Consider the following 17,106-nt stretch of genomic DNA (forward strand, 5'->3'; position numbering starts at 1 on the left):
CATTGCAGCTGAAGACAGATGATTTTTCAGCACTCTGCGGTCCAGATCTGTGAACTTGTGTGGCCTACCACTTCGCGGCTGAGCCGTTGTTGCTCCTATACGTTTCCACTTCACAAAAACAGCACTTACAGTTGACCAGGGCAACTCTAGCAGGGCAGAAATTTGACTTGTTGGAAAGTTGGCATCCTATGACGTTGCCACTTTGAAAGTCACTAAGCTCTTCAGTAAGGCCATTCTACTGCCAATGTTTGTCAATGGAGATTGCATGGCTGTGTGCTTGATTTTATACACCTGTCAGCAATGGGTGTGACTGAAATAGCTGAATCCACTATTTGAAGGGGTGTCTACATACTTTGGTATATATAGTGTACATTACATTTACATTTTAGTCATTTAGCAGACGCTCTTATCCAGAGCGACTTACAGTAGTGAATACATACATTTCATTTTCATTTCATGCATTTTTTAAAATAAAATAAAATAAAAATTGTACTGGCCCCCCGTGGGAATCGAACCCACAACCCTGGCGTTGCACACACCATGCTCTACCAACTGAGCCACAGGGAAGGCTGGCCCATCAAACCCCCCCCCCAGCAATACAGCACCACCCACACAACCCACGCCACACTTTATGTCAACAAGATTACTTGATTGACAGTGTATAGAGGCAAGTGAATATCACCTGGGCCTAGTTTTTCAAACGTTATCTGGATTTAGGATTAAATGCATAGAAATAGAATGAATAGAACGGACAGATCATTGACTTAAATGGGGATTACCATTCCATTCATTCATTCTCTCTCCATCTGATCCTATCCTCGGTGAAATTTGTAAAGATAACTTTTGAAAAACTGGGCCCTGGGAATTGAGAGGTTGTTATGGCTGGAGGATATCTCACCTGCAGTTCTTGTTACAGTTCTCCTCTGTTATACCGTCTTCATCCTCTCCCCAGACATCCACCGCTGAGAAGATCAAGGCCACCAGCACGGCGAAACAGCACACCAACGCAAAGATTACGATGCATTTCTGCTGAGACTGCAAGAGAAAGCAACACATTGATTGTTGCACATTTTTATTCACCTAGAGGGTCAGTGCCCCAACCTTGCCCTCACCCTGGCTGCTTTATTGCACTGCACAGCAAATCATAAATGATAGCAGCACGTTACCAAGGGAAGTCAACGCAAACATTTACATACTGTACATGGTCAGGATCAGCCATATGGGGGAGAGAAGCCAACAGGGAACCCAGTAAAGAAGCATTTTTTGCTGATAACTTGACATATTTTGGGCTGGATCCAAATGGCTCCATATGGTGAAAAGATTACACTTATTTGCAAGGATAATAATTGGAAAAGGGAGAACAAAGTATTTACAGGAGAAGCCATGGCTGGTGGTACAGTGATCTACTGAAAACAGTTAGATTTGGCCCCAAATCAATCATTTATAAAAAGGTACTTCTGGAGGGCTTGTCCAAATCAAAGGGGCACTTGGACCTTGGCCAACCCTGTGAGATTGTAATGGTAATATATATATATAGAGTATGTCACCCCAACACTGTTTACTAGCCTCTGGGACCCTTAGAAAGGAATTGTGCGTATACTGCAGGACAACATCAATAACAGTGAGTTTTGCTCTTGTTTTCCTCATGTTTTGTGGACCCAGGAAGAATAGCTGCTGCTTCGGCAAAAGCTAATGGGGATCCGAATATACCAATAAACCAAAGTAGCCTAATGAAGGCAACTTACATTTTATGAAAGAAAATATTCTAGTTGAAACTGTGTTGACAATATTATGTAGGTGAACACTGTGCCCTTTGTTACTAATATAGACGATGTTCATTATCAATGTTACCCCTAGAGTGTATCAGCTCCTCTGTGCAACTGAATGATCTTATGTGCTCTCAGTACATTTACTGTGATACGGCTGACGGAGTCCGAGGTCATCTTTAATGTAACTCTGATGATGTGAGACCTCTAAAGTATGTTCACTCCGCCAATTATGATCCTCAAAAAAGTGACACCATTTGATCTATCACGTGTCCATAGAAAGATACGCCGACTTTGAACTGGGGAAATGTGGATTCAGAATGAATACATTCAAAAGCGAATTATACATTGTTGCTCAGAATTTCAAATGTCCTTCTCTTTTGCTCTATCAAGCTAAATCATGTTTATCATATTGCCATGGGGGAACTTGAACGTATGATAAGACCAGGCATTCAGTTACTGATCCACCCAAACATAACAATCAAAGGAAAGCAGGAAACAAATGTGGTTGCTATAATTCATGTTACCATGGTATGACATAGTAATGACATGACATAATTAGACACTAATCTAGTCCCATACTGAAGGGTGTTTATATTGTGTTCTGTCTGATTGCTTATCTCAGTGGGGTGCTTGCTCACTTGGTTATAATGAGAACGTATTGGATAATCATTATCCTCTAGTGACATCATCTTCAGATGTACAGTGCCTTGCAAAAGTATTCATCCCCCTTGGTGTTTTTCCTATTTTGTTGCATTACAACCTGTAATTTAAATTGATTTTTATGTGGATTTCATGTAAGGGACATACACAAAATAGTCCAAATTGGTGAAGTGAAATTTAAAAAATAACATGTTTCAAAAAATTCTACAAAATAAAAAACAGAAAAGTGGTGTGTGCATATGTATTCACCCCTTTGCTATGAAGCCCCTAAATAAGATCTGGTGCAACCAATTACCTTCAGAAGTCACATAATTAGTTAAATAAAGTCCACCTGTGTGCAATCTAAGTGTCACATGATCTCAGTATATCTCACACACACACACACACACACACACACACACACACACACACACACACACACACACACACACACGTTCTGAAAGGCCCCAGAGTCTGCAGCACCACTAAGCAAGAGGCACCACCAAGCAAGGGGCACCATAAAGACCAAGGAGCTCTCCAAAAAGTTCAGGGGAAAAGTTGTGGAGAAGTACAGATCAGGGTTGGGTTATAAAAAAATACCTGAAACTTTGAACATCCCATGGAGCACCATTAAATGCTCCATGCAAAAAATGGAAAGAATATGGCACCACAACAAACCTGCCAAGAGAGGGCCGCCCACCAAAACTCACAGACCAGGCAAGGAGGGCATTAATCAGAGAGGCAATGAAGACACCAAAGATAACCCTGAAGGAGCTGCAAAGCTCCACAGCGGAGATTGGAGTATCTGTCCATAGGACCACTTTAAGCTGTACACTCCACAGAGCTGGGCTTTACGGAAGAGTGGCCAGAAAAAGACATTGCTTAAGAAAAAAATGTGCAAACACGTTTGATGTTCGCCAAACGGCATGTGGGAGACTCCCCAAACATATGGAAGAAGGTACTCTGGTCAGATGAGACTAAAATTGAGCTTTTTGCCCATCAAGGAAAATGCTATGTCTGGCGCAAAACCAACAACTCTCATTACCCCGAGAACACCTTGCCCACAGTAAAGCATGGTGGTGGCAGCATCATGCTGTGGGGATGTTTTTCGTCAGCAGGGACTGGGAAACTGGTCAGAATTCAAGGACTGATGGATGACGCGAAATACAGGGAAATTCTTGAGGGAAACCTGTTTCAGTCTTCAAAAGATTTGAGACTGAGACGGAGGTTCACCTTCCAGCAGGACAATGACCCTAAGCATACTGCTAAAGCAACACTTGAGTGGTTTAAGGGGAAACATTTCAATGTCTTGGAATGGCCTAGTCGAAGCACAGACCTCAATCAAATTGAGAATCTGTGGTATGACTTAAAGATTGCTGTACACCAGCGGAACCCATCCAACTTCAAGGAGCTTGAGCAGTTTTGCCTTGAAGAATGGGCAAAAATCCCAGTGGCTAGATGTGCCAAGCTTATAGAGATATACCCCAAGAGACTTGCAACTGTAATTGCTGCAAAAGGGGGCTCTACAAAGTATTGACTTTGGGGGGGAATGTTTTTTTATTTTTTTATTTCACCTTTATTTAACCAAGTAGGCCAGTTGAGAACAAGTTCTCATTTACAACTACGACCTGGCCAAGATAAAGCAAAGCAGTGCGACAAAAACAGAGTTACACATGGGATAAACAATCGTACATTCAATAACACAATAGAAAAATCTGAATAGTGTGTGCGAATGAAGTAAGGAGGTAAGGCAATACATAGGCCAATAGTGCCGAAGTAATTACAATTTAGCAATTTACACAGGAGTGATATATGTGCAGATGAGGATGTGCAAGTAGAAATACTGGTGTGCAAAAGAGCAGAAAAACAAATATGTGGATGAGTATATGGTATATGGTTGGTTGGATGGCCTATTTACAGATGGGCTGTGTACTGCTGCAGCGATCGATAAGCTGCTCCGACAGCTGACGCTTAAAGTTAGTGAGGGAGATATAAGTCTCCAACTTCAGGGATTTTTGCAATTCGTTCCAGTCAATGGCAGCAGAGAACTGGAAGGAAAGGCGGCCAAAGTAGGTGTTGGCTTTGGGGATGACCAGTGAAATATACCTGCTGGAGCGCGTGCTACGGGTGGGTGCTGCTATGGTGACCAGTGAGCTGAGATAAGGTGGTGCTTTACCAAGCAAAGACTTATAGATGACCTGGAGCCAGTGGGTTTGGCGACGAATATGAAGCGAGGGCCAGCCAACGAGAGCATACAGGTCGCAGTGGTGGGTAGTATATGGTGCTTTGGTGACAAAATGGATGTCACTGTGATAGACTGCATCCAATTTGTTGAGTAGAGTGTTGGAAGCTATTTTATAGATGACGTCGCCAAAGTCAAGTTATGCACGCTCAAGTTCTGTTTTTTTGTCTTATTTCTTGTTTGTTTCGCAATAAAAAATATTTTGCATCGTCAAAGTGGTAGGCATGTTGTGTAAATCAAATAATACAATAATTGCAGGTTGTAAGGCAAGAAAATAGTAAAAATGCCAAGGGGGGTGAATACTTTCTCAAACCACTGTACACAGAAAACACATGCTATAGTTTCCCCAGTGAGCTGGACACTTAATACAATATTTTATTGCTTGGATTCGGTTCTTACATACTTGGGTGCCCTGATGGTAAAAACAAAGTTCTCATCATAACATCATATAATATCTATTGAAATATTCCCTCATGTACAGTATACTCATTTTATCTGTGTACATTAAAAAGTATACCCAATACACTTTGTGTAGTGGTAAATCACAACTCCAACCGGAACATTGTATAATGTGCTATTGATATACAACCATGACCTAATTACTCCGCAAGTAAAACAATAACAAATATGTCCTGATCTCTAACTGCTGCAGGAGCCATAACATAATTACCCTTGAACACAAAAGGTCATTATATGGTCAGCTTCACGGAGCTCATTACTGAAAAGAACATTTGAAAAACAATTATAGGTAAATAGACCTCTCACACACGAGGACATATGTTTGAATTATGTTTGTGTATTTGGGAGGGGTCATAGTGCTAGTGTGCACTTGAAATGTTGCCAGTTATCAGACTCCTGAATGGGGTCCAGAGTCAATAGTCCTTCAGTTACCAGAGATATTCTCCCTAGCTGAAAAACAGCCATGCCCTCCTCTGTGAACACATCCTCTTCGGTAAGACTGAGCAAGAAAACAGTAATCACAATCTCAATGGCACTCCCCACTGCCCTTTCCCACCTGGACAAAAGGAATACCTATGTGAGAATGCTGTTCATTGACTACAGCTCAGCGTTCAACACCATAGTGTCCACAAAGCTCATTACTAAGGTCAGGACCCTGGGACTAAACACCCCCCTCTGCAACTGGATCCTGGACTTCCTGACAGGCTGCCTGCAGGTGGTAAGGGTAGGCAACAACACATCTGCCACGCTGATCCTCAACACGGGGGCCCCTGAGCGGTGAGTGCTTTATCCCCTCCTGTATTCCCTGTTCACCCACGACTGCGTGGCCAAGCACGACTCCAACACCATCATTAAGTTTGCTGACGACACAACAGTGATAGGCCTGATCACCGACAACGATGAGACAGCCTATAGGGAGGAGGTCAGAGACCTGGCAGTGTGGTTCCAGGGTAACAACCTCTCCCTCAATGTGAGCAAGACAAAGGAGCTGATCGTGGACTACAGGAAAAGGAGGGCCGAACAGGCCCCCATTAACATCGACGGGGGTGTAGTGGAGCGAGTCGAGAGTTTCAAGTTCCTTGGTGTCCACATCACTAACAAACTATCATGGTCCAAACACACCAAGACAGTTGTGAAGAGGGCACGACATCACCTTTTCCCTCTCAGGAGACTGAAAAGATTTGGCATGGGTCCTCAAAAAGTTCTACAGCTACACCATCGAGAGCATCCTGACCGGTTGCATCACTACCTGGTATGGCAGCTGCTTGGCATCCGACCGTAAGGCACTACAGAGGGTAGTGCGTACGGCCCAGTACATCACTGGGGCCAAGCTTCCTGCCATCCATGATCTATATACTAGGCGGTGTCAGAGGAAGGCCCAAAAAATTGTCAAAGACTCCAGTCACCCAAGTCATAAACTGTTCTCTCTGCTACCGCATGGCAAGCGGTACCGGTGCGCCAAGTCTAGGTCCATAAGGCTCCTTAACAGCTTTTACCCCCAAGCTATAAGACTGCTGAACAAGTAATCAACATGGCCACCCAGACTATTTACATCCAACCCCTTTGTTTCTACACTGCTGCTACTCGCTGTTTACTATCTATGCAGTCACTTTACACCTACAAATGACCAGTTCAGTAATATGAATATAAGTATAGAGGAATAGTGACACCGATCTCTGAATACAATAGGCTACTCCTAAGGAAACAGGTACACAATAGGTTTCTTCCTTGGTTTTTCTAGGCACTGTGCTCACGCCTCTGCATTGCTTGCTCTTTGGGGTTTTAAGATGGGTATCTGTAAAGCACTTTGAGACAACTGCTGATGTAAAAAGGGCTTTATAAAATATATTTGATTGCTTGACTGATTGAGGGAACAGACAACATCTTTGACTCCTACATTAGACAACTCATTGTGCTCCACTACCTAGAGCCTAGCCTGGATTGACTTTGCGGGAAGCCCCAAGCCTGCTCAAAATGGCTGCCGCTTTAAAAGCCCTAGTCCCTGTGAAAAAGACTGACAACTGGTACATGGCAGCTGGCAGGGTGCCAGTCAGTCACACACCCACTTGATGGATGTATGTATGGATGGGCATTCAGATTCAGGGATATGAGGCAGAGATGTGTGCTGAAAAGAGGGCGTTTCTCCATCAGGGATTAAAACATTAGGCCAAAATGATAGATGTTGAGCATGCAGTGGAAAGTTGGCCTGTAATAGTAATTTGCCCAAAGTGAGTGTATTCACTGCCATTACAGTCAACTCTCTCAGAACATAATGGAAGGTGATTTACAACTATTTTACCATGGTACTTTTTCTATTTTACTAGGCAGAACAAATTCTTATTTTCAATGACGGCCTAGGAACAGTGGGTTCAGTGCCTTGTTCAGGGGCAGAACGACAGATTTGTACCTTGTCAGCTCGGGGATTTTAACTTGCAACCTTTCGATTGTTAGTCCAACGCTCTAACCACTAGGCTACCCTGACTACCCTGCCGTATCAGTTATCTAGAGTGTTTTAACTAATTAGATGCCTGTAATATTGAAAATGGTAATGCAAATGTCGACAAATCACATATTTTCAGAGACCCATAGTGAAATTAGTTTATAACTGTATACAAGAAAAGACAGGCACATGTCAGGGGCCTAATTAAGTGGATGATGATTACTCCTATTTTAGAGCTGCAGATTACTATGCCCTCAAAGGAAAGGGTTATACCGCAGCACAGGGAGAGGGATAACACTCAGAGCTCATGCAATGCTACACTCTTAGAAAAAAGGGTTCCAAAAGGGTTCTTCGACTGTCCACATAGGATAACCCTTTTTGGTTCTGGGTAGAACCCTTTTGGGTTCCATGTAGAACCCTCTGTAGGGTTCTACATGGAACCCAAAAGAGTTGTACCTGGAACCAAAAGGGTTTTCAACTTCCAACCAAAAAGGATTCATCAAAGAGGAACAGCCAATAACCATTTAAGGTTCAAGATAAACTCTTAGAAAAAAAAGGTGCTATTTTTAACTACTTATCCTAGAATAATTTGACTAATGTTGTCTCTAACCATTGGAGAACCTATGCAGAGAAGAAAGCCTCATGTTTCATGAACAGACAGTCTTGTTTCGGGGCAAGCCAAGTATCTGTAAGCCGCTGTTGTGGCCAGAGATGTCTGTGCTGAGGATCAAATCATGCAACAAGATTTTTTCTATTCCCTTTGTAGTTGCTGAAAATTCAATTCCAGTATAGAGGAACAGCTGGAGCGTTTGTCTGTTGACTTCAGCCATGGATTTAACCTATATACAGCACAGGCGTTGGAAAAGCCTGTCCCCTGTACACTTTAGCACGTATAAAATGTGGCATCTTAATTTGGCCAGTTTCTCACAGCAGGAAAATTAGTCTGCAGCAACAAGACATGTTTTATGTGAATTATAATTAATGGTAATTTTTATAGGGGTTGATAGATTTTTCATGAGGGCAAATCACATCAGAAATGTTAAAGTGGAAATTACCAACTTTAGAAGTCTTTTTAAACTTTGAATACACCTATACATTTGAGATGACAGAGTGATCAAATTAAGATAGTTCATCTGTATACAGCTATCCCAGAAAGAAAGGTGTCTACAGTGTATGCCCGCAACAAACCAGATTTTTCTTTCTTTCAGCATAAAGCTTCAAGTGGTGATCTAAACCGATAGGGCCTGACAGTCAGCGATTTCTTGATGTTTTCATGGAAGTTGTATAATTTAAATGAGCTTCTGGGTCGGTCACATTTGTAACAAGCTAATTGCATTCACTAAAAACCAAAGCAGAAAGGCATGCTTTAATCTATATGTGGCTCCCAGAACTGATTAACAGACAGCCTGCATATTGGTTCTGTACTAGAGGGTTCAGTAACCTACAATATTCCTTCATCAAGCCTCAGAGAGCACTCAGCACATAGTTCTATACCTACCACCCACAAGGCTGGTCTACCACAGTGCCTTTACCATAACCTTACATCATGGACATAACGCATGCCCGCACAAACATTGTTACCTATGAAATGATGCAGAGATCTGCAACAGAAACTGCTCATCCTTGTGGAAATAGTGGAGAGAGAGAGTTAATATTCAGTGTGCCTCAAGAGACTCATTGTCTGTTATGAGCACAGCTGTTCTATGAAGAACTGCCATCGCTCACCAGCTTGTAATGGAAAATAATAGGGCAGGGGAAATTAGATTGTATAAATATTAAACCGTGTAAGAAAAAAGTTGAGTTATACACTGTTATACATAAGTGCTCAGAAAGGTGCCAGTACTGAGTTAGATTGGAAATATTACTCTGTTTCAATAGAAGCTTTGCCGACCACACCTTACTTTCCCATTCTTTCAGACACTAGTACAGTAGTAATGATGTATAACGAAGAGGAGGATTTCTTATCAAACTTGGCATATTGTGGAGACAAAAAAGAACCAGAGTATAACTATATACTATATAATTTCTCATCTGTACTTTAGTAAGAGGATCATTCCTTGTAGTTTAGTCGGGATAGTTGAGGTGTACAGGCGTTCCTGACATCTAACGGCTTGGTATTTGTTAAAGAGCAGGTCATGTCTCTGGTAGACTGATGTGGGTGCAGAGACTCATGCTGAACACTGACGAAGGCACCAGGGTGAAAGGATTGGATGGATTTCCCTAAACAACAGACTCTTGATGCATAGTGGTGTAAGAACTCTGTTTACCTTCTACATATAGACAGTTCACACAGAGGGGACATACAGAAGTGTGGAGAATGTGTAAAACACTGATAAGACACCAAAACTGTGTAAGATAGATTGATTTGAAAAGAAAACTTCATAACTTCAGGTTCTTCTGAGGACCAAAAATAAAAATGAGATAGATTGCACATACAGTGCAATCAAAGAGAAGCTTGGTCTTGAATTATAAATAGCCTGGAAATAAAAAACCTTTGAGTTTCATTAAATATCTGAAGGTTGGTGCTAAATCCGCTTCCTGAATAATGCTTTGAGGACGTCACATTTTTACAAATGGCCCCTCTACCCAAAAGTAACAGGGAAAGCTTCAGATCTTGCACCTCTCTGAGGGAGGTGTAACTATAAGAGAGCGAAGTGGAATAAATTAAACTGATGGTATAACGCACAACAACTAAGGAAAAGGAATTACCGTACCTAAGGTAGAGGGATAGTTACAGTAAGAAACAGTCAGGTGTACAGCTATCAAGCAATGGATAATGTAATATCTGGCTTTATTTTGTTACTACTGAAAAGCTATTATGTTAAGAAGAGTTATATTACATTATTCAGTGGATATTAAGTTATCCATTGCACCAAGGACAAAGGGAAGGACCTCTGTCGGGTGAAGCCACAGGAAAGTCCTCATACATGTTGTTATATATCAACATATATTCATGCTGTTTCAAAGGAACACAAAGAGAGATCATTTGAAAAGGTCAAAAACAACTTTACTATATAAATAAACCATTTATATGCAGAGGTCTGTAACAGTTTTGCTAAGGTTGACTTTACCTAAATAATATAGCTCACCAAGGCAGTAACCGACCCAACTTAAATTAGCTTCATTTATGATACATTTAAAGCAGTGGAAACAATAAAACAGCCTCCCCACCCCCGGCTCAGTAAAACGCTGAGGGACGGGGCTGGAGAAATGTAATCAGCCTCCCCACCCCCGGCTCAGTAAAACGCTGAGGGACGGAGCTGGAGAAATGTAATCAGCCTCCCCACCCCCGGCTCAGTAAAACACTGAGGGATGGAGCTGGAGAAATGTAATCAGCCTCCCCACCCCCGGCTCAGTAAAACGCTGAGGGACGGAGCTGGAGAAATGTAATCAGCCTCCCCACCCCCGGCTCAGTAAAACGCTGAGGGACGGGGCTGGAGAAATGTAATCAGCCTCCCCACCCCCGGCTCAGTAAAACACTGAGGGACGGGGCTGGAGAAATCTAATCAGCCTCCCCACCCCCGGCTCAGTAAAACACTGAGGGACGGAGCTGGAGAAATCTAATCACTCAAATTCATAGACGGAGCTATGGACGCAAGGACTGACCATCCATGATATCAGAACTATAGTTTTAATCATGTTTTGAACCATCTAGTTTGTAAACAAAGAAAATGTAAAAAAACATTGGAGTAAACAAGCTTCTATTTTGGGTTCTAATGGGGTACAACAGTTGAAATAAGCTCATGAGGCATTTAGAATATATATTCTGCAGGAATCAAATGGGTAGGCCTACATGTCAATAATGTATACGTCCAAAAATGGATGTAGCAAACGCTGATTGCCCCTTGAAGTTGGATCAATTTGTTGGTACAGGTCATTTCAGCTCATAATTGTTTTCTTTGTCGTCTGGTGACCAAAGCAAGAGCGTGGAGAAGAAATCTCTCTCTCTGAGATTGCATTTTTTTTGGTCCGTTCCATACTGACCTTCATTTGGCCCAAACAGCTCAGCACAGAAAAGTAGAGTATAGGTCAGTAAAGTACAGTACTCTACTTTGATGTCCAAACTTGTGGAACATAGACGTCTATGATTGGTTCAGATTTGGTCCAGACCAACCAAATGTTATCTGCTTTGGGGGCAGAGCTCATTAAAATAATAGCCAGTGTGTAGAATAATACCCAAATATGCAAAGGAGGATATTACATAATTCTACCTTTGTGTACCTATTCAGGATACATCACCATGAAGAGAATGACACACATATCCATAATTATGCATTTCTGTGTAGTACAGATCAGGGATGTTATTCTGTTATAAAAAAGGACAATTTTAATGTAATTGTGTTATTGGACAATTTTCTGTAAATTGTTCAATGTAGTCCTTGTGCATAGAGTTGTTCAAGGACTTTAAAGATGATTCAATTGAGATCCATACAACTGCTGCAGCCAATGGAACAAGAAATAGCATACCTCAACTATTATTAACAACAATAAATTATTATACAGTGTATTCGGAAAATATTTCAACCCCTTGACATTTCGTTATGTTAGTCTTATTTCTAAAATGTATTAAATATCCCCCCCCCAATCTACACACAATACCCCATAATCAAAGAAAAAAAGTAAGAAATTTGTGCAAATGTATAACTAAAAACTGAAATAATACATTTACATAAGTGTTCAGACCCAGTACTATATTGAAGCACCTTTAGCAGTGATTACAGCCTCGATTCTTCTTGGGTATGACACTACCAGCTTGACACCTGTATTTAGAGAGTTTTCCCAATCTGCAGATCCTCTCAAGCTCTGTCAGGTTGGATGGTGAGTGTCGCTACACATCTATTTTCAGGTCTCTCCAGAGATGTTCGGTCTGGATAAGTCTGGGCTCTGGATGGGCCACTCAAGGACATTCAGAGACCTGTCCCGAAGCCACTCCTGCGTTGTCTTGGCTGTGTGCTTAGGGTCATTGTCCTGTTGGAAGTTGAACCTTTGCCCCAGTCTGAGGTCCTGAGAGCTCTGGAGCAGGTTCTCATCAAGGATCTCTGTACTTTGCTCCGTTCATCTTTCTCTCGATCCTGACTAGTCTCCCAGTCCCTGCCGCTAAAAAACATCCCCACAGCATGATGCTGCCACCACCACGCTTCACCATAGGGATGGTGCACTGTTTCCTCCAGACGTGACGCTTGGTATTCAGGCCAAAGAGTTCAATCTTGGTTTCATCAGACCAGAGAATCTTCTTTCTCATGGTCTGAGAGTCCTTTAGGTGCCTTTTGGCAAACTCCAAGTGGGCTGTCATGTGCCTTTTACTGAAGAGTGGCTTCTGTCTGGCCACTCTACCATAACTCTGTCAGAGTGACCATAGTGTTCTTGGTCACCTCCCTGACCAATGCCCTTCTCCCCTGATTGCTCAGTTTGGCCAGGTGGCCAGCTCTATGAAGAGTCTTGGTGGTTCCAAGCGTCTTCCATTTAAGAATGATGGAGGCCACTGTGTTCTTGGGGACCTTCAATGCTGCAGACTTTTTTTGGTACCCTTCCCCAGATCTGTGCCTCGACACAATCCTGTCTCGGAGCTCTACGGACAATTCCTTCGACCTCATGGCTTGGTTTTTGCTCTGACATGCACTGTCAACTGTGGGACCTTATATAGACAGGTGTGTGCCTTTCCAAATCATGTCCAATCAATTAAATGTACCACAGGTGGACTCCAATCAAGGTGTAGAAACATCTCAAGGATGATCAATGGAAACATGATGCACCTGAGCTCAATTTCGAGTCTCATAGCAAAGGGTCTGAATACTTATGTAAAACAAGGTATTTCTGTTTTTTTATGTTTAATAAATGGGCAAACATTTCTAAAAAACAGTTTTTGCTTTGTCATTATGGTGTATTGTGTGTTTTATTTAATCAATTTTAGAATAAGGTTGTAATGTAACAAAATGTGGAAAAAGTCAAGGGGTCTGAATACTTTCTGAATGCACTGTATAATCAACATACCTTTTTACTAGCGGGTGGATTCACAACGTTAAGGCCATTGAACTACTCCCTAGACTACTAACATAAAAAACTAAGTATTCTTCTGTGTGCGCATCTCTGACACCTGCAATAAAGTGCTGGCAAATGCACCACCTCGTCCAAACAGTGTCTGGTTCCTCAGTCTCCTGGCTCCTGTCTTCTTATTACCTGGCTTTCTACAGCCATTCCCATCACACTATGCTGTTTCACTACAGTACTTTACCAACTCTGTACATGACAGCGTGAAGGTCCCCAGAGCCAGTGAGTTATGCCAGGACAGTGTGTCCTGTCAGCTGGATGTGTCTCTGCACATACTCAACACATCAAGGCTAAGCACTCTAGGATGCATGGTCTTTCACTACTTTTCCATCTCCAGAATGAATGACAGACTGTATTCATGTGTGCTGATGGCCCAGAAAAGATACTTTCAGTGCAAAAGGTATACATTTTCCAAGCCCCTGAATATTTCCACCTAGAAGTACAGAGCTGCTCAAGTCATGTTGGTTAAGAATGAATCATTTGTCCAGAAGCTGTTTAAAAGCCTCTCGGAGGACTGTGTAATACCTCAACACAACAGTGCGACTTCAGAAATGTTGCAGAGGACGAGGACCAAGAACCATTTCAAAAGGACCATGATTTACATGGCAATTCAAGCAAGCTTTATGATATCTGTATTGGTGTGGCTATTTGCCAGGTATGTCAGGTTCAATCTGAGGGCCAGTCACATAGCTGAACCAATCAATGAACCCTCAAGCTCATCTCATCAAGACAAGCAGAGGGGAGGGATCGGGATGGAATATCAAGGGGAATTTTGGATTCAAAGATAAGAAGCCTAACCAGAAGAACTGCTCTGATACACAAATTGTAGTTACAGCTTAGTTGAACAGGGCTCATTTGGAGGGGAAAACCCTTGAGAAAAAAAAATCATTATACTTGAAAGTCCTATATAAGCCTACACATCTTCTGATATTATCGGAAATCACTGTAACACCTTTGATCATTAACTGTTATGGTGAGATTGGCTATGATCAACCTGCTACACAACAGTTAGCATTGGCCACATGGCATGTTGCTTGTCACTCAACTTACTGTTTATCTTAAGCCTTTTTCACACTGCGAGCCTTAATGCTCAAATCAGTTTTGTTTTTGAAATCAATGTGCTTTTTGGCTGTCCAGACCGCAGGGAAAAACAACTAATTTGAATCGGATATGCAAAAAAAAAAAAAGGGAATTTGAGTCACTTCAAACTGCCAATGTGAACAAGGCTTTAGAGACCTGACTCACTGTTCTTTTCCTAATGCATTATCCCCAATAAAACAAACAAGAGGAACGCCCAGTTTCAATCTGTTGGCAATTTGTGCAGAGGCATTACATAACAGCTGCAGGATTTATCAATCCCCAATCATCAGGGGATTGTGTTGCGATCTATTCACTCCATCGGGACTGGGCCTGAAGGTTAGCTCTGATTGTTGTGAGTCCTGCCAATATTATCCATCATCCTCCTTGATCCAGTGTGTCATGTTTTCACTGGGTACTAGACTCCAGTCTACACTCTGAGAAGTAATTTACGATTTCAATACTAACATGTTACAGGTAAAATGTACATTTGAAGCCAAGGAAGTCAGGTTAAGATGGCGTCTCATAGAAACATAACATGTGCAGTTGGAGCTAATCCAGGAAATGATGTTGCAGGCTAGCTCAGTGCTGCCCCCTCTCATTGAGTAACTCAAGTTGAAGGCAAACCGGGGTACTGCAGGCTGCCATTAGCAACTAAATTATACTTATAACTCCCTCTGTGTTCAATTTTTTTAATAATCAGGACATACACCTGGTGTAATAGAAGCAATAATTGATACCATGATTGTCTTCGATTTTATTAATTTTTTTACATGAAGATTGACATTTCCTCATTCCCTTTAATAGGGGATCCTGTTTTCTGCAAACAATGCCGGCAGTACCGCGGTCAGCCTTGAACTTTGTGGCTACAATAAGAGTGGATAGTCCTTCTTCCCTGGCGTGAGCTAGCTATCTGCCAGTGACTGACACATGTGCTGCATAGGTTCCAACAAGAGGAGCTTTGCTGTCTGTGATTGGTTATTGGAACTCATGTGACCCAGTGATTAATACTGCCAATTACACAATGCAGGGATGGGTGTTTAGAATGCATATTGTTTAGCTCTAATGATGCTTTGACTATAGCATGTTCAATTGCACCAACCCAAGTTATCACCAGAGTGGATCTTTATGTGGAATCTCCTAAAGGAACATTAACATTGGAAATGTGAGGTGAGGACGCAAATAACAATTAACTATTCAATATCCATGAGCCAGCCATCATATTTGTGATGCATCTCCTTGTCAATGCCAGTCAAGCAGTCAAGTCGATAATTGCTATGGTTCTCTGGCTGAAATTTGAGTGAGACCTTTTCCCTGACCTTTCCAATACCGCCTTCACACAGAAAGGTCAGAAGACAAACGCTGGCGTTTGCCTTGGAACTCACTACATCTCCCCACAATGATTTACACTCCACAGGATGTTATGGGATAAAGAAGGATGGTGGAAATATTTAAAATCAGGGAAAGATGACAAGGGAAAAAAATGGCAGATATGCTTTTCTTTTTTTAGTATTCTTTCTATTATCATCTTCCTCTTTATTAATTGGAATGTATTCATTATATTTCCATATCAATACAGACCAGAAACCTGAGATGAAATTAGAAAACATTATTGGAAAGAGGGAAAACAGAGAGAGGGTAAAAGAGAAAAAGAAAAACCAATTTGGCCAAAAAGGTGCAGGTAGCTATAGAATGGCTCCAGTGGTAAAAATGCAATCAAAAAGATAGAAAAAACAGTATCAATACCCTGAGAATTTGTCAGGAACATGTTCCCCCTCTCCACTATCTCTTGGAGTGGTAACTGGTAAGGATCGCATCTACTTTAATCTGAAGGGCTGGGACCCGCTCCCTGCCTTGCAGGCAGCCCAGCCCATTGATCGCATCCAGGCCCCTCCTGATCAATAAGTCAATTAAGCCTCCATTAGAGCAACATGAAATCTGAGGCTCCAGACACCTCTAATGCCAGATGGGAGCAGACTAGTTTTCCCAGACACTGGGACCCTTCCCCTCATCCCTGGGAAGCCTCAGCCTGGGGCTTTCACAACCAGAGGACAGCTGGTGGAGCACGAACATGATGGGAACAACGCAACAGGAATTTCAGAACTGCTGCACTGACAGAAAGCAGGCCATTTCCCCTAGACAAGGGACCAATTAACCACCATCTTTGTCAGAGGACTCTGACAAAGATGTCAGAATAGAATATAATAAAAGCCTCGAACACTTCAAATAAATAAAAAATGACTGTATGATGGTGCAGAAACACCAGTTTTGTCGGCTACAGTAAGCTATCAGTGTTCTCCATTTACAGTAGAAGTAGTATATATCCTACGGTTCTTCTAATGCTTCTTCCTGCTTCTCTCTCTGCATATCTGTCGAGTATTATATTCAAATCATCAAGCTTTATTTATACAGCACATTTCAGACATGGCAAA

General features: G+C 42.0%; 1 protein-coding gene across 2 annotated transcripts in view; it reads right to left on the minus strand.

The window, feature by feature from the left end:
• The window catches only part of LOC115193653 (inactive phospholipase D5), a 64,175-nt gene that overhangs the window by 31,142 nt on the left and 15,927 nt on the right, over positions 1-17,106 (minus strand). For both annotated transcript variants that reach the window (XM_029752513.1, XM_029752514.1), the window contains exon 2: positions 899-1,035. In XM_029752513.1, coding sequence (XP_029608373.1) covers positions 899-1,035 — 137 coding nt within the window. The remainder of the gene's footprint in view (positions 1-898; positions 1,036-17,106) is intronic.

Source organism: Salmo trutta, chromosome 5, assembly GCF_901001165.1.
Source record: "Salmo trutta chromosome 5, fSalTru1.1, whole genome shotgun sequence".
In the NCBI taxonomy this organism is placed as follows: Eukaryota; Metazoa; Chordata; class Actinopteri; order Salmoniformes; family Salmonidae; genus Salmo; species Salmo trutta.